Source organism: Dermacentor variabilis, chromosome 5 (assembly GCF_050947875.1).
Source record: "Dermacentor variabilis isolate Ectoservices chromosome 5, ASM5094787v1, whole genome shotgun sequence".
NCBI classification, from domain to species: domain Eukaryota; kingdom Metazoa; phylum Arthropoda; class Arachnida; order Ixodida; family Ixodidae; genus Dermacentor; species Dermacentor variabilis.
In genome coordinates, this window is record NC_134572.1 from 116,431,877 (window position 1) to 116,445,986 (window position 14,110).

General features: G+C 48.2%; 1 protein-coding gene across 1 annotated transcript; it reads right to left on the reverse strand.

Moving 5' to 3' along the window:
* Nucleotides 1-4,811: 4,811 nt before the first annotated feature.
* LOC142583628 (endothelin-converting enzyme 1-like) lies at nucleotides 4,812-6,989 on the reverse strand. The gene has a single exon (XM_075694120.1). It carries the CDS (start codon nucleotides 6,987-6,989, stop codon nucleotides 4,812-4,814), a length of 2,178 nt encoding a protein of 725 aa, XP_075550235.1.
* Between the last annotated feature and the right edge of the window lie 7,121 nt (nucleotides 6,990-14,110).

Consider the following 14,110-nt stretch of genomic DNA (forward strand, 5'->3'; position numbering starts at 1 on the left):
TTCGCTAGGCTAAACTTCGTTAATTATCGCATTTACGGACCCTTTAAAATAGATTACGTTTTAATGAAAAGACAGTGACAACAAAGTTAAGAGCGAAGAATGCCAGTCAGCACTCTACGAAGGAATAACTGCTTACATTAGACCCCTTTCCGCACGTGCTATCGTTTAATAGCTAAAAAAATTGCTGCCTCACCCGTAATACGAAGCAGTGACGCGATAACTCGCGCATCACTAAATATGCACAGCAAAGTAAACCTCATCCCTCTACTGTTACTTGCAAATAGAAAAGCTCACATCAAGGGTAGGTGCCACTTGTCCCAGTTAAATGACCGTGACGCAAGACACCGATGTGTACCAGCTTCTCTGGACTTGCTGAGGTACATTACATATTCCGAAGCCCCTGCATAGATGACCTGGCTTCCGCAGTGACCGGCATGCTGAATTCAGCCAGTGGATTCAAGGTGACTCTCATTACCGAGCCCTACTGAAATTCGTGCACGACGTGGAATCGAACACATTTTTTTAAATTCGTAAACATTTCTATGCCTACAAAATGAGAAAACCGTCCATCTGTCCTTCCGTCCGTCCGTCCGTCCAGTAAGACGACCGCTTTCGAGAGAGCGCTCGCAGCAGCGAACGAATTCACCTTCGTGCTGCCTCTCGCTTCAACGCCAACGAAGCGGCGAGAACAGAGAGCTCACGTAGCTTTCAGCACACGCACACTCTGCCAATTTCGCAGATCGCTTTCAATATATGGGACCGCGCGTCTCTCTTCAAAGATGAGTAAGCGGCGAGAACACAGCGCGCGAAGCTATCGGCAGTCGGTACTCTTTGTCGTCATCGCAGATGGCTTTCAAGGTGCAGCCCGCGCACCTTGAAAGCCGCCGCCTGAGTACGTTTAGTCACGTTTCATAATGGTTCGACGAGGATGGATAAAGCGCTAAAGAGCAAATGACCGAAACGTCATCAGCGCTTCCTGGTGCCGCCACCTGCAGCACTTTGCTTGCGTGGTCAATGCTCCTTGCGACGCCGTCCGCACCAGTTCGTGCCACCGCAGCGCTATCGTTTGTACTGACCGGATCAAATTTCATAAAATTGATAATGAGACCGGGCTGCGTGGTGATGAGCAAGTGGCACAATGCTTACGCAAACTAAGGCAATTCCGTGATTTTTTTTTCTTTTTTGCTTTTAATGCGAATGCACTATATGGCTCATGAGGCGGAAAATGCGGCCCTGTGGGCCTTGGCGTGGCCAGAGATGATCCAAAAAGTCCAAATGGTCCAACTGAGCCAATCAAGGCAGTTGATGACGTCAATTAAGGCGAAGTTAATTATCGAAATGTTAAGGCAAAACTAATTAAGGCAGAGTATACTAAAACAGATGGAATTAAGGCATAGTTAATTAAGGCATGTTCAATTAAGGTAGCGTTCATTACGGTACTCGAAATCAGGACCATTGGTGGGAGTCGGACCCAGGACCCTTGATGTTAACTAAGGCGAAATTAATAAACAGGTAATTAATGTAAAGTTAATTGCTGGACTCGAACCTACGACGTTCGAAGTTAATTAAGGGGATGAAGACAAAGTAAATTGAGATAGATTTAATTAAGATACTCGAACCCATGGCCTTTGTGGGGAGTTGAACCCATGACCTTTCGTGTTTATTAAGGCGAAGTGAAATTAAGGCGACTAAAAGAGCATATCTATCGTGCGGTGGTCGCAATGCTTTCGCATTAATCCCCGTAGGGATAGCTAACTGCCCTTTGAATTTTATTACTACGGCCTTAAGTCAGCATAGTTTAAACTTTGTCCGAATATCGCGCTATGAGCCGTAGTAAGCATTCGCAGATCTGCGTGAACAATCTCCTTCCGAGAAGTCCCGAGTCGTCTTCGTTTGAGGAACTGGCGCTTCGCGATATAGCGCTTACGGACGAAAATCTTCGTGTGTTCAAGTCGTTAACGAGGCGGTTATTTTCCAGCCCCTTGCGAAATCGGAGGCATTTTTTTTTTCTGTGACGCGTAGAAGCATTAAGAGTTCCGTAATTAGGGCAGTGACGTCCGCTTCGTCCATTAGTTATCGCAGAGTTGCGCGGCAAGGTGAACTAGCGAGATGCCAGATAGCGAAGGCTGTGCAGGCAGTGCGAGTGCTCCATTTCTTGACGCAGGAAGAGAGACCGCGGAAACGCTTGCGATTGTCTTTGTTTTTCAGGTATTACAAGCTGAAGTCCTGAGCGCCATGACGCGACTGCTCGACGAAGCGAGGATGAGGAACCAGCCGCGAAACCAGTCGCGCGAGACGTCACTTCGTCGTTTTCTTACTGTAAGAGCACAACGTAACAATGAACAGTTTGGAGGCGTATACCAAGTCGAAGCTTTCGCTTGTATCTGTACTGCAGGCAGGTTATCATATTGCATCGACTGCGCTCACGGCTCTGGACCTATGCCTTAAAACAACCCAATTCTTGCATCTATAGGCTAGTAAACCCCCGTTTACGGTAGACTATCACGGGAGCTGCTTTTTTCACCGTCAAGCGCCCAGCTTTGGAATAGTATAAATTGAAGGAAATCACTGCTGATTTTTCCATGATCGTTCATCAGTTTTATATAGTATAATAAATTACAAGTGCACAAAAAAGGTCTGCATACTTCTTTTCTGGTATAAGAGCTTGAAAAATGCGCAGTTATATCAAGCACTCCACTTAATGTTTAGAATATTGACAAAATTATTGAGGCGCAGTGGATAGCTGCTGATAATGTCATATATATAGTATTAATATATACTGCGCTGCCACCCCTGTTTATCTTACTTCATTCGTTCCGGGCGGACCATGTCTGTGCATAGTATAGTTGTGAAGTGTCTCTCTTTTTTTGTCACGTGCGATGTGGCTGTACCGTCGGGAGTACTGAAACTATATGTTATGTTCAATGTCCTTCCACTTACCGTATGATCAACTTCGCCATTGTTATGGCTAGGATAGGATAGGAATAACTTTAATAAAGTGCCGGCAAACGACGATTTAACGAGTCGTGACGCTGGCCAAGCGTCGACCCGGGGTTATACTCTACTCTGCACTAGCCCCGTTGGGCCCGTTTGTAGTGGGTCACGAGGCTTGTGCTTTTCGAGCGCACCCCGTGCCTGCTGGACGGCCCATAGTTGTGAGTCCTTGTCTGTAGACTGCAGTGCACTTTGAAGTTCTGGCGGGTAAGTCCTGGAGGTAGCTGCCGTCGGGAACCTGGCACAGTCCCACATGATGTGCCATTGGTCCGCCGGACCCGCTGCACAAACACCACACAGCCCACTCGGATAGAGCTCTGGGTGAAGCACGTGCAGCATTGCGGGGGCGAGGAGTGACGTGGTCTGTATTTGTCTTAGGATTACGGCCTCCTCCCGACTGAGTGCCGGGTGGGGAGGCGGCATTGTCCGTCGAGCTAAGCGGTAACACTTGGTTACTTCGGCATAACTAGTCAATCTGTCCTTGGTTTCGAACCACCACACGGAACGGTCACTCTCGGGGGCGCAGAAGGTAAGCGCTCGCGCCGCCGAATGGGCCGTCTCGTTGTGGTTCGATGAGGATGCACACTCGCCGGCGTGCACCGGGAACCACTTGATACGGATGGTGCTGCCGCGGTCTTGAAATTGGAGCTTGCCGATGATGGTGGCCGCCGGCGCGCATATTCGCCCCTTGGCAAAATTGCGCACGGCACTCCTCGAGTCGCTGAGCACGGTGCGACACTCGGCCTCGGTGATCGCCAGAGCGATGGCAACCTCCTCAGCGTCTGTGGCGTTCGTGCACCGCACGCTCGCTGCCGTTGTCTTGGTGCCGTTAGCCGCCGCAACGACCACTGCCGCGAAGCCTTCCCGCTTGTATTCCGCGGCGTCCACATACCGGGCGTGCGGGTCTTGGGCGTGTTGTTCGGTGAGGGCCTTGGCCCGCGCCTGCCGCCGTTCTTGGTTATTTTTACGCTGTTAATATTGTGCACAACACTACCTCATGTATAGCGTGTTTAAAGGAAACCCAGAGGCATGTACTTTTTACTGTTACAAAGGCTGGTGGTCCACCAGCCGAAACTTTCGTTCTGTACTGTGCAGATCGAACGCATGTCGTACTCTCTTGTTCTTCATTACACACACACACACACACACACACACACACACACACACACACACACACACACACACACACACACATATATATATATATATATATATATATATATATATATATATATATATATATATATATATATATATATATATATATATATATATATATATATAATGTCGCTTTCTGTAAAAGCCAAGGATGCCGGATAGCGTACATATTTCACTTATATTTCACGTTGCGTGACTCACCAGCCCCGTGTGCAAATTTGTGCCATAAACGCCGGTAGGAAGTTGGTGCAGTCTGTAGAAAGTGATAAAACTAGCAGATTTTGCATGTGCTTGAAGTTTTCATAGAACAAACATTACAAACATCAGAGAAATAAAATCTGTGAAGCGGTTATAATTTGACCTAGAATAGGCACCGGCATCGTAACAGTTACTGCTGACATTAGGTGGTGTGTCACAGACCTATGGCTGCTGGGGATCGTACTCACTTTCTATAACGCATAGCTAGTCATCGTAGCGGTAAGCGCAAGGACATCAAAACACGCACAATATTTCACGTTTCCTTTAGAGTTATGCACGATGATCGAAATGCACTGAGCGTCAAAAAAAAATAATAATAAAGCAAAGGGGCAGCGTTAAAGTGTACTTGCATATAAGGTTCTAATACACTCTATAAAAGTCTGCTCGTATTGAAGTCCGCCTTAAATAACAGAACACTTCGTGGCGGCGTTCATTGCGTCGTCGTCGTGACAGCGATACGCGGTGGAAAATTCGCGCATGTTCCTCAGCTGCACGATGCATCGAAGGGGCGACGGCGTGAATAGTGAGGCGTCGCTTTCCTCGTGCTCGCAGTGTTTGAGGCACAAGCCGACAAAGAACATTTGGGGCTGTTCTTCGGAGGAGGCATGGTGCGACGCCGTCCCGTTGCGGCCGTTCAAGTTGGCGTACGTTCTGAACGCCACAGCTGCGCCGGTGAGGTCGGCGACGTTCTCCGCGTCCGAATGGCGGCGCTGCGGAAGCGTCGCGCCTTGGAGCGCCTCGGCGTGAGAGCGCTTCAGACACCGCATCTTGTCCTGCATTGTGCCCTGTTGGCTGTGGTGGGCCCGCTTCTTGTCAAATCCTTTCGTCGAGATCAGGAAGGCGTGGAAGATTTCGTGGGCGATGATCTGTCCCAGGCCGCCGTAGTTGAAGGACTCCGGTCCCGCTGGCAGGAAGACCGGCGGACGGAGAAGGTCGGCCGATATGAAAACCGCGTTCGCCTGTCCCACGTACGCGGCCGTCGGGAATGCGCGGTGCGGCAGCAGCATGTTCCGGTTTCCGAGCCGCTTCGCCCGTGTAAGCTTCGACGCGCGCAGCCAGTTCAGCAGAAAATGCTTTGCCGAGAACGGGTACTTCAGATAGTAGCTGTCGAGCTCTTCCGTAGTCCGCATTCCTTTCTGGAAGCCGATGTGGAACGTGATGTTCTGTATCTTCTTCAGCGCCTGGTGCTTCGACTTCGCGTCCAGCCACGTCGCCCTCGCGATGTCCAGTTCGGCCTGCCTGCGAATCTTGAGCGCCATGTCGGTGGCCGTTCGAATGGTCTTCGCGGTGACCTGTCTGAAGATGTAGGTGCCGTAAAGAGCGGGTCCCATGACGGCCGCCACTCTTTCCAGACACGTCTGGTTGTGCCTGGCGACGCTGCTGATGAGCCTTCTGTCGGCGTACGATCCGTACTCCCTGAGCAGGCACCAGGCCATCTCGCACTTAACGCCGTCGTGGTCCAGTCGGGAAACCAGGGCGTCGAAGAACTTGAGCGCGGCAGGATTCGCGTACACGACGTCGTCCGCGGCGTACTCGGATCCGCTGTGCACGGCGAAGGCGTCGACCCACTCTTGGCTGGTCACCGTCGATTGCGTGAAGCGAGAAAGGTGCCGTATTCGTATGCGCGCGGGGGCGGCTTCTCTCTTGCGGAGGAAGGACGCCAGGAGAGAGCAGGCCACGTTGTCCGCATCCGACACCCTCGACAGCACGTCCCAGGTGTAGTTGCGACTGGTGTTGTGGTAGGCGTTCACGTAGTGCACGTAAAAGTGGCTGATCCTGCTCGCCGCGATCAGTTTCTCGCGCTTTACGATCCACGCGTCGAAGCTGCGGCTGAAGCTGACGCTCACGAGCTTCTTTCCGTTGACGGCGATCAGGTCGTGCATCACGAAGGACAGCAGCGTGTTGATGCCGTATCGGAAGAAGAGAGCGCACATGACGTTGACGGCGTCCTTCTTCGACTTGTCGCTCGTGGCGAGCAGGTCCAGCCCCATCTTGCGCATGAAAGAGCGCAGGTCGCCCATTTCCGATCTGTCCCGGCGCAGTACGTTGGTGCACGCCGAGTAGAGACTGGCGGCCTTTTGCGCCGCCGTCCCTCGCTTCTTTGGTGACAGCGGTTTTCGAAACAGCCTTGAGACGGCGCTGTTCACGTCGAAGTCCATGTGGCTGGTGCGACTGAGCCAGCGGCCGTCGCGTGTTCTGCACACGTGCCGGTAGAAGTCGTCGCAAGGGGCGCTGTCCGGAGAGAAGCCGTTCAGCGTACGCGTCAGCCAGGTGCAGCGCCTCTTGGCGCACGTTTGGTTGTCGGCGCCAGCCCTGCGCACGCGCTGTGGCGCGGCGGTGGCGGGACTCGTGAGCGTCAGCGCTATGCCCAGCATGAAGATGGAGACCATGATGGCGACGAAGAGCACCGTCAGGCAGCAGGTCCAGCTCACGAAGGGAAGCGTTAGGACGAGAGACTCGTCATCGCTGCTGCTGTGGTGGCTCGAATCGGCTGATTGCTGGAAGTTGGAATAAAACGACAGATATGTGAAGGCACTGCAAGACTCCTCTGAGGAAATATTTTGCACGTATATGAACATGAGCAAGAAATTCTCCCGCTTGTCTCTACTGAATCTTCTCGCACACAGTTCAGCAGTCCGACGTGACTTTTCAGTACTTTTGTTGCAGACATGACGTGTAAGAGCCGTGAAATCATTACTCACTATGCAAGACGAATGAAAAAATGATAATATTGAACTGCATACGTATTCGTTTTACTATGTATACAATGAAATATTCTTTGTACCGGCGGCTTGCAACTTATCTACCAGAAACAACAAGAGGAACTTCAAAACCAACTGCGCGAGAATTTCGTTAGCAACATGCTAATTGGGTTCCTATTTCAAAAGGCCAACAACCTGGATTACTTTATATCTTTTTTTGATGAAGGGGGGGGGGGGTGAGGAGGTAACGTCTGAAATCAACATACAGGATATGACAGGTGCTGTTGTAGGGGCCTTTAGAATAATATTGACCATCTGGCATTCTTTAACGTGCACAGCACGGTTCAGGAGCGTTTCTGCATTCCGCACCCAGGAAAATACGGCATTTAGGTGGTTGTCGTGACGTCGTTTATATGACATTACTGAATCACACAAAGAAATTCACTGAAGCTAATACATATGACTGGGACATACAACCAGCAGCAAACAAATCTTCGATTCGCTTGATCACTTCATTGGTTTCAAAACTCAGACAACCAGTGCAAAACCAGTAAAATTACACTAAAGTCCAATGTTTTTAGCCATGGTGTATGTACTTGAGAACACAAATTTCTTTTTGCTCATTCCTACCACTGTCGGCAAGTGAAATGTGCGAAAGCAAGCACCCTTTGACAATAAGTACTGGCGCTACGTCAATGAGTTGAACATTAATCAGTTCTATTGTTTCATGGCAAAAGATAACCTCCTTGACGACAAATTCAATTTTCTTCTCTTAGTTATTGGTATCTGCGGCTGCTTCTACATCAGGATTTTCTAATTTAATGCACAACTCGCAAGCTTCTTTTGAGCAAACGATTTTTGTTCTTTGAAGCGCATCAGGATATCAGACGAAACGAATATGCACACAGTTGCTACTTTGGATGAGGAAGACGGGTCAGAAATTGTTTGGATATTTATACTATCGGCTAGTATTTTCTTGAAGAGTGTGCGCCATGTGCGCAAAATAAATTTATTTGGGATTTAGAAATGTTCGAAATACTTTGACTGGGCTTTGCCAAATGGCAGAAAACATGACGGAAAAATTATAACAGGCTTGATAGAGTAAACACTCAGGCTGTAGAGCCTACGCTTTCATACGAGCCGTAAGTCCGCTTACCTTAAGCACGACACATCAACGCAAGCTAACCCGTCACGGTAGCGTATAGTGGCTTTGGCATTGCGCTGCTAAGCCAGGGCACGGGTTCGAATCCCGGCCGCACAGGTGGCATTACGATGGAGGCGAAAACGCCCGTGCACAGCACAATTGGGCGCACGTTAAAGAACCCCAGGTGGTGAAAAATTATTCCGAAGCCCCCCCACTACGACGTGCCTCATAATCAGATCCTAGTTTCGGTACGTAAAATCCAAGAACTTACCCTATAAAATTAGCGCAAGCGTGCGCCTAATCAGCCCAAGCAAGTCTAACGAAGCTCGTGTCTTAAGGTAGAGGGCCTTCTATTGGAATTGTCATATTCACCCCCGACGAAGTGGAACAATGCGCTGCTCCCCAGACGTGAATGCTTTCGAAATTGCCAAGGAAAATTAACCTCCATAGTTCGCAATTTTGCTGGAGCATATTGATGGGACAACATTGAGCATAATTCATTTCTTTGTTGAGTTTGATTGTCTCCAGTTTGCTTCCTTCAGATATTGTGAACGGCGGAACCCACTTTCACGCATGCGCAAAGGCGATGCTTGGAGGCCAATGTTTCGCATTTTAATCGGACCAGATCAAGACCACGGTTCAACGAATAATAGCAGCAGCTATTATTCGTTTCTTTGTATCTGGCCCTTGCGCCAATAAAGACTACACATCATCCCCGTCTCTTCGGCTACCGATATGGGCGTTATACTTATAAGTACTACCATAATCGTGTCGTCGGGAAACTTTGTTGCAGACAGCCATTCAAGGTAATCGTTCATGTTATGCCGGAACACGAATCGTCCATTGCTAGATGCGTTGCACTGTTAGAAAACTCACTGGCCCGTATTCTAGCATGTCATGCACAGATGCTAGCACATCGACCTGATAAGACAAGACGTGGTGTATTCAGTACGTGGTGTATTCTAGCATCGACGGTTTCGAGCTACTAAAACTGGGAAATCCACCATAAAGCGATGATATTGCTGACGAAAGACACTACCAATGACACAGGTACAGTACATCGTAAATTGTGTGATAAGCGTCAATAAATATTTATCTGAATTTAGCTGATTAACAGTTTGATTTATAAATTTAGCTCTGCGGTTACCAAATATTCCCTCCTCTAAGTTTTACCACAACTGATGCCGACTTTAGTAATGCCGAAAAATGATCAACAGATTCGAAATTGGGTTAAAATTGTCATTATTTAAGATCAAGGGTTACTGCTGCCTATGATATGCGAAAATTTGAACCATTGTAAGTGTTCGCGAGTTTAGAATGTATTGGACGGCTCCGGAATAATTTAGGCCACCTGGCATCTGCGATTACAAGGAATGACATTCAGTACCGATCCCCACCTGGATATCGGAACGTGTGAATTACACGTGGAAACGACGCACTAAACAAACGCGTCTGAAATGCGTTCCGTGTGGTTGCTGGTTACCGCTGACCACGCGCTGTTCGCGTATTGGGCAGTTAATAGGAAAGACGCAGGGATCAAGCAGCAGTTGCCCGGAACTTACATTAGTTTGACTGGTCTGGTCTGTGACTACGGACAGTGAACGGGCGGCACCGGAACGGGATGCGCCTATCAGTTCAGAGAAGCTTTTGCTCATCGCAGAAAATCTTCAGCTCTTCAGCTTCGCCTTCGGAGAACGCTGATGATCTCGATGACGACGTTGAAGCTCTTGGGCTGATGATGACGATGAGAATGGACCTTAACAATGGCCCGTGTACACTTGGTGGGAAAGACGAAGAATAAGTGGGTGTCAGGAAGAATAAGAAGAATAAGAAGAAAAAGAAAAAAAATATGATGATAATGCGCATTTGTGACGCGTACCCACTAAAAGGTATTGACCAAGAATCAGGCGGCAGGAGAAAGTGTAAGAGAAAGTTCCGACAGAACTCACCTCACGATAACTGTCGTGATGTTTCTTCGTCTTTATCTAGCGCTTACGTAGGATTGTTATAAGCGAAATGTAGCGATACAAGACAAGGCGCAAATAAGACGTGATGGGGATGTCGAGAGAACCGTTGCATCGCGGAGGCGGCTGAAAACGAACAGATTGTCGAAACTTGGCATGATAGGCCTAACAAAGTCTGTAGAATACAGCAATTAAGAAACACGACTAACCCGTTCGGTATCACATTGTAGAGTGCCCACTTTATTACGTATATTTAGTGAACGTTGAGTAGGTGGCGCCACCACTCAGTCACGCATTCAGGCCTACTGACACCGGCCATAGATACAGGACCATATAACTGATGTCCTACATAGAGGTGAGGGGAAAGAACTGGGGACTTATTTAATGAGATGACTGTCTATTCAAAGTACGACATGCCATATGGCGCAGATGATGAGGACCACGGTGAGCCGAAGAATAGATGGATGACAAACGACAACCGGGTGATTATGACAATACCTAAACTCAGCGCATTGAACGTACGCACTAGCCAAGGACAATGCCATGCCTGGAATTCAGCAGCCACCACACTTCTTTTTCATATATATTCTTTTTCCAGTTAGAGAGGGAAAGAAAGGGAACAGTTAGTAAAATATAGGAAAACCGCGAGGCCCTTCAACGGGCCCTGAGCGCGTTTGGATTCTCCAGTCCAGGACCCCATGAACCACGGCTGCCCAGAGCGCTCTCATGACCAGATCAAGCGGGTCCTGGGAGTTGAAGATAGACGGCGAGAGGATGGCCTGCGTAGCCTCGTCGACGAGGTTTGAGGACCACTTGTTCGGCAACAAAGACGCCCAAACAAATCGGAAGTTCCAAGTAAGGACCTTCTTGTGCTGCAGTCTAAGGAGAATATGTAATATAATCAAAGCACTCGGCTAGGACGAGGACAAATTATGAAGGTGAGCGCTAACACAGATACCGGCGCGCACTTCGTCCACCGAAACTTTTTCTTTTCCTTTCTTTTTTTACGAGGGCGTAATTTTCAGAAGGAGCAACACAGAATTATTATGCGAAACCATTGGTAAACTTCCTAACAATCTGCACACGCTCGTTGTGTTGTGCGAGTTATAGAAAAGACGCAAACAGCGTCCAGTCACGGTTTGCCATTCGATCGCGGTTTGCCACGCTATTCCAGTCACTGAAGATGCATGCAAATGTCGGCGCAGTGACTGAGGCAGTAACAAAAGGCGACACTTAATTAAGTAATCAAACATAATGTTCTTTGTGGGCTCTACGACTGCGTGAAAAGTAGTGCGGAGGTCTTTCGGCAACGAGAAACGGGTTGCCAATATACCGATACAGCAGCTGCACACGGATAAGGTTGGTCATGGCAACAACGTGCATCAAATGCAAAAAAAAGAAAGAAAAATTGAACACCAAAAGAAAGCCCTGATCATTTTGCTAAGATGCGTCCAGGAGCATCTAGCGCTTGTACAGTACCCCTCAGTACCAGTACTCAGGAGTACTGAGCACCTAGATTTGTGCTGACCTTGTACTGGGTTTACCTGGCTTTGTAACGAATACAAAACCAGGCATTTCTTAGTATGGGGGACGTTACTTGTAACAAGAGTAGGTTCCTCTATTTTGCCGTCAACGGCTTTCCCGCCAGGAGGCTAACTTGTGTCTTGCACCCAACGAAGAGGCCCCAGTTACCCTACTGAAATATTTTAAATTCTTTTACTTGCATCATTTGTCACGGCTATCGCTTCCGCAAGCGCCGTGCCCCAGCCTGGGCCTCAACGGCCGGCATTTTTTGAGAGGTTACGCTAAACTTCAGATGAAGCTTATAATGTCACGGACAGACGGAGCCACGGTCACAAAGGTCGGAGATTAACCTGAGCCCCTCACGTCAAGTGAACTGCTGACAGCGTCAAGCGACGGAGACCTCGATGTGCTGTGAAAATTTATTGTAGCATTTCCTTTTTCTTTTTTTTTTTAAGTAGAGGTAATGCGACATGGTAGTTTTCATCCAATTCATAAATTTATCGCTCTTGGCACGTTCAGCACCTGGAGCGTTATGTCTTGTGTACTGATTGCGTCCGCCGCTCAAGGACAGACAGATTAAACACACAGATAAATGCCCAAACTGTTTGGCTCGTACACAAACAACAATGGATCCAACAATAGAGTGCTTCCTCTAAAGAGTGTCGTTAACGAACCCCGTCACTGAAACGATATTGTGCAGGGAGTTAATACGACCTCTGCGAAAGGATTTTGTATGCATTTACAGAAAAAATATCGCGGATATGCGGTCACGCACTCACACATGGCTAGCGTCGCGTTAAGCCATCCAGTAGTATTCAGAGGGCAGTACTGGAGCGTCACTTCATGTAAACGGGCTTGACGAATTCATCCACTTGGCAAAATTGAAAAAAATAATGGAGGATAAGAATGTAGTTATAGTGTATGATGAATTCATCATGGGGCAAAAAAATAAGTGACACGAATGGCAGGAGGCTAGCTTGCGTCTCGAACCCGACGAAGAGGCCTCACGTACCCAACAGAAAGTATTGAATTATTTTTTTAACTCGCTTTGTAGTGGCCTAGCTATCGCCTCCGCGCCGGCTGGGCCTCCACGGCGGGCTTTTTCTGAGAGGTCGCTCTAACTGCAGATGAAGCTCACAAGATCGTGAGCAGATGGGGCCTTTCCGCAAAGGTTTAAGAAAAACGAGCTCGTTCCGATCTCGCACGACTACCTCTCCGAGGGACTGACAGTTGGCGCGACCATCGCAACCACTCGCGGATGTACTGTATCGCTACTCAGCTGCGATTAAAAAAGTGCGCGCGGGATGTCACTCGCAGTGTGACCCAGCATTTGTTGATACAAAAGATACGATATGCCCCGGGGTACGTGGAAAGGTGTAGGGGTTCCAGGACTTACATGTGGAAATGAGACTGCTTGAAGTCGGGTACAGTCAGAACTCGATAGCAACCAAAGGTCAGTGGGACGCCTCGCATTGGGCGTTCACGGTAAGATTACAAACGAAGCTATGGATTGTGATATGGGCTGGACAAGTTTCGAAGTGAGCGAAGCTCAGAGTAAAAGTGATTTTGAAGAACTACTGAGGAATATGAAAGAAAGCAAATGGGTTGCTAGAGTGTTCACGCTTTTCTACGGGAAAAACATGCATTGTCTCACAGTGGAAGAAAAGAACTAGGAATCGTAACAGCAAGTATGCGACTGGTAAGTAAGCAACAAGGCAACAACGAACGTCAAACGCAAAGTGAAAGAGGATGAGACACTGTCATGGGGGGCGACAGTAAAATATAAACCTGCCATGAGTAATTACCTAAAAGGCAAAAAGAAAAATGAAATCAAGAATGAAATAACTTATCACAACTCAAAGGGAAGCGCCTTACTTTTTGAAGCGAGATCAGGATGCCATAGAACGTTTAGTTATAAAGCAAGGTACACAAAGGAAGAAGAAGGTTGTGCTTGCTGAAGTAAAGCTAGGGAAACGATGGAACAGGATGTATTAGAATGTGAACATATCTACCTACGTGACTGTGTAGGCCCATCTGGACCCCTTGAAGACTTTGGTTTCAGGAAAAGCAGGCGCAAAGTAAACATGTCCGCAACAGAGAACAGTAACAGGCGATTGGAGGTTTAGTGGCAGAAAAGTAGGGAGACCACAAACTACGGAGGCGTACAAAAAACAAAGTTCTGAATAGTGGTTCGTAACGCTTGATTCTGGGATTTGTTTTTGCACGTGTCTTCCTTTTTTAAATATAACTAGGACATTATGTAAAATAAGAGCAAGAGCATGTTGACGCAACCCACCACCCCCGCTTCGAAGGGAAGCTCATAGCATCCATCCATCCAGCACCTCCTTCCTTCGACGAATCCCCCT

What these genes read in the sequence shown, in the direction of transcription:
- LOC142583628 (XM_075694120.1), bottom strand. Translation starts at nt 6,989, where the DNA reads ATGTTCATATACGTGCAAAATATTTCCTCAGAGGAGTCTTGCAGTGCC.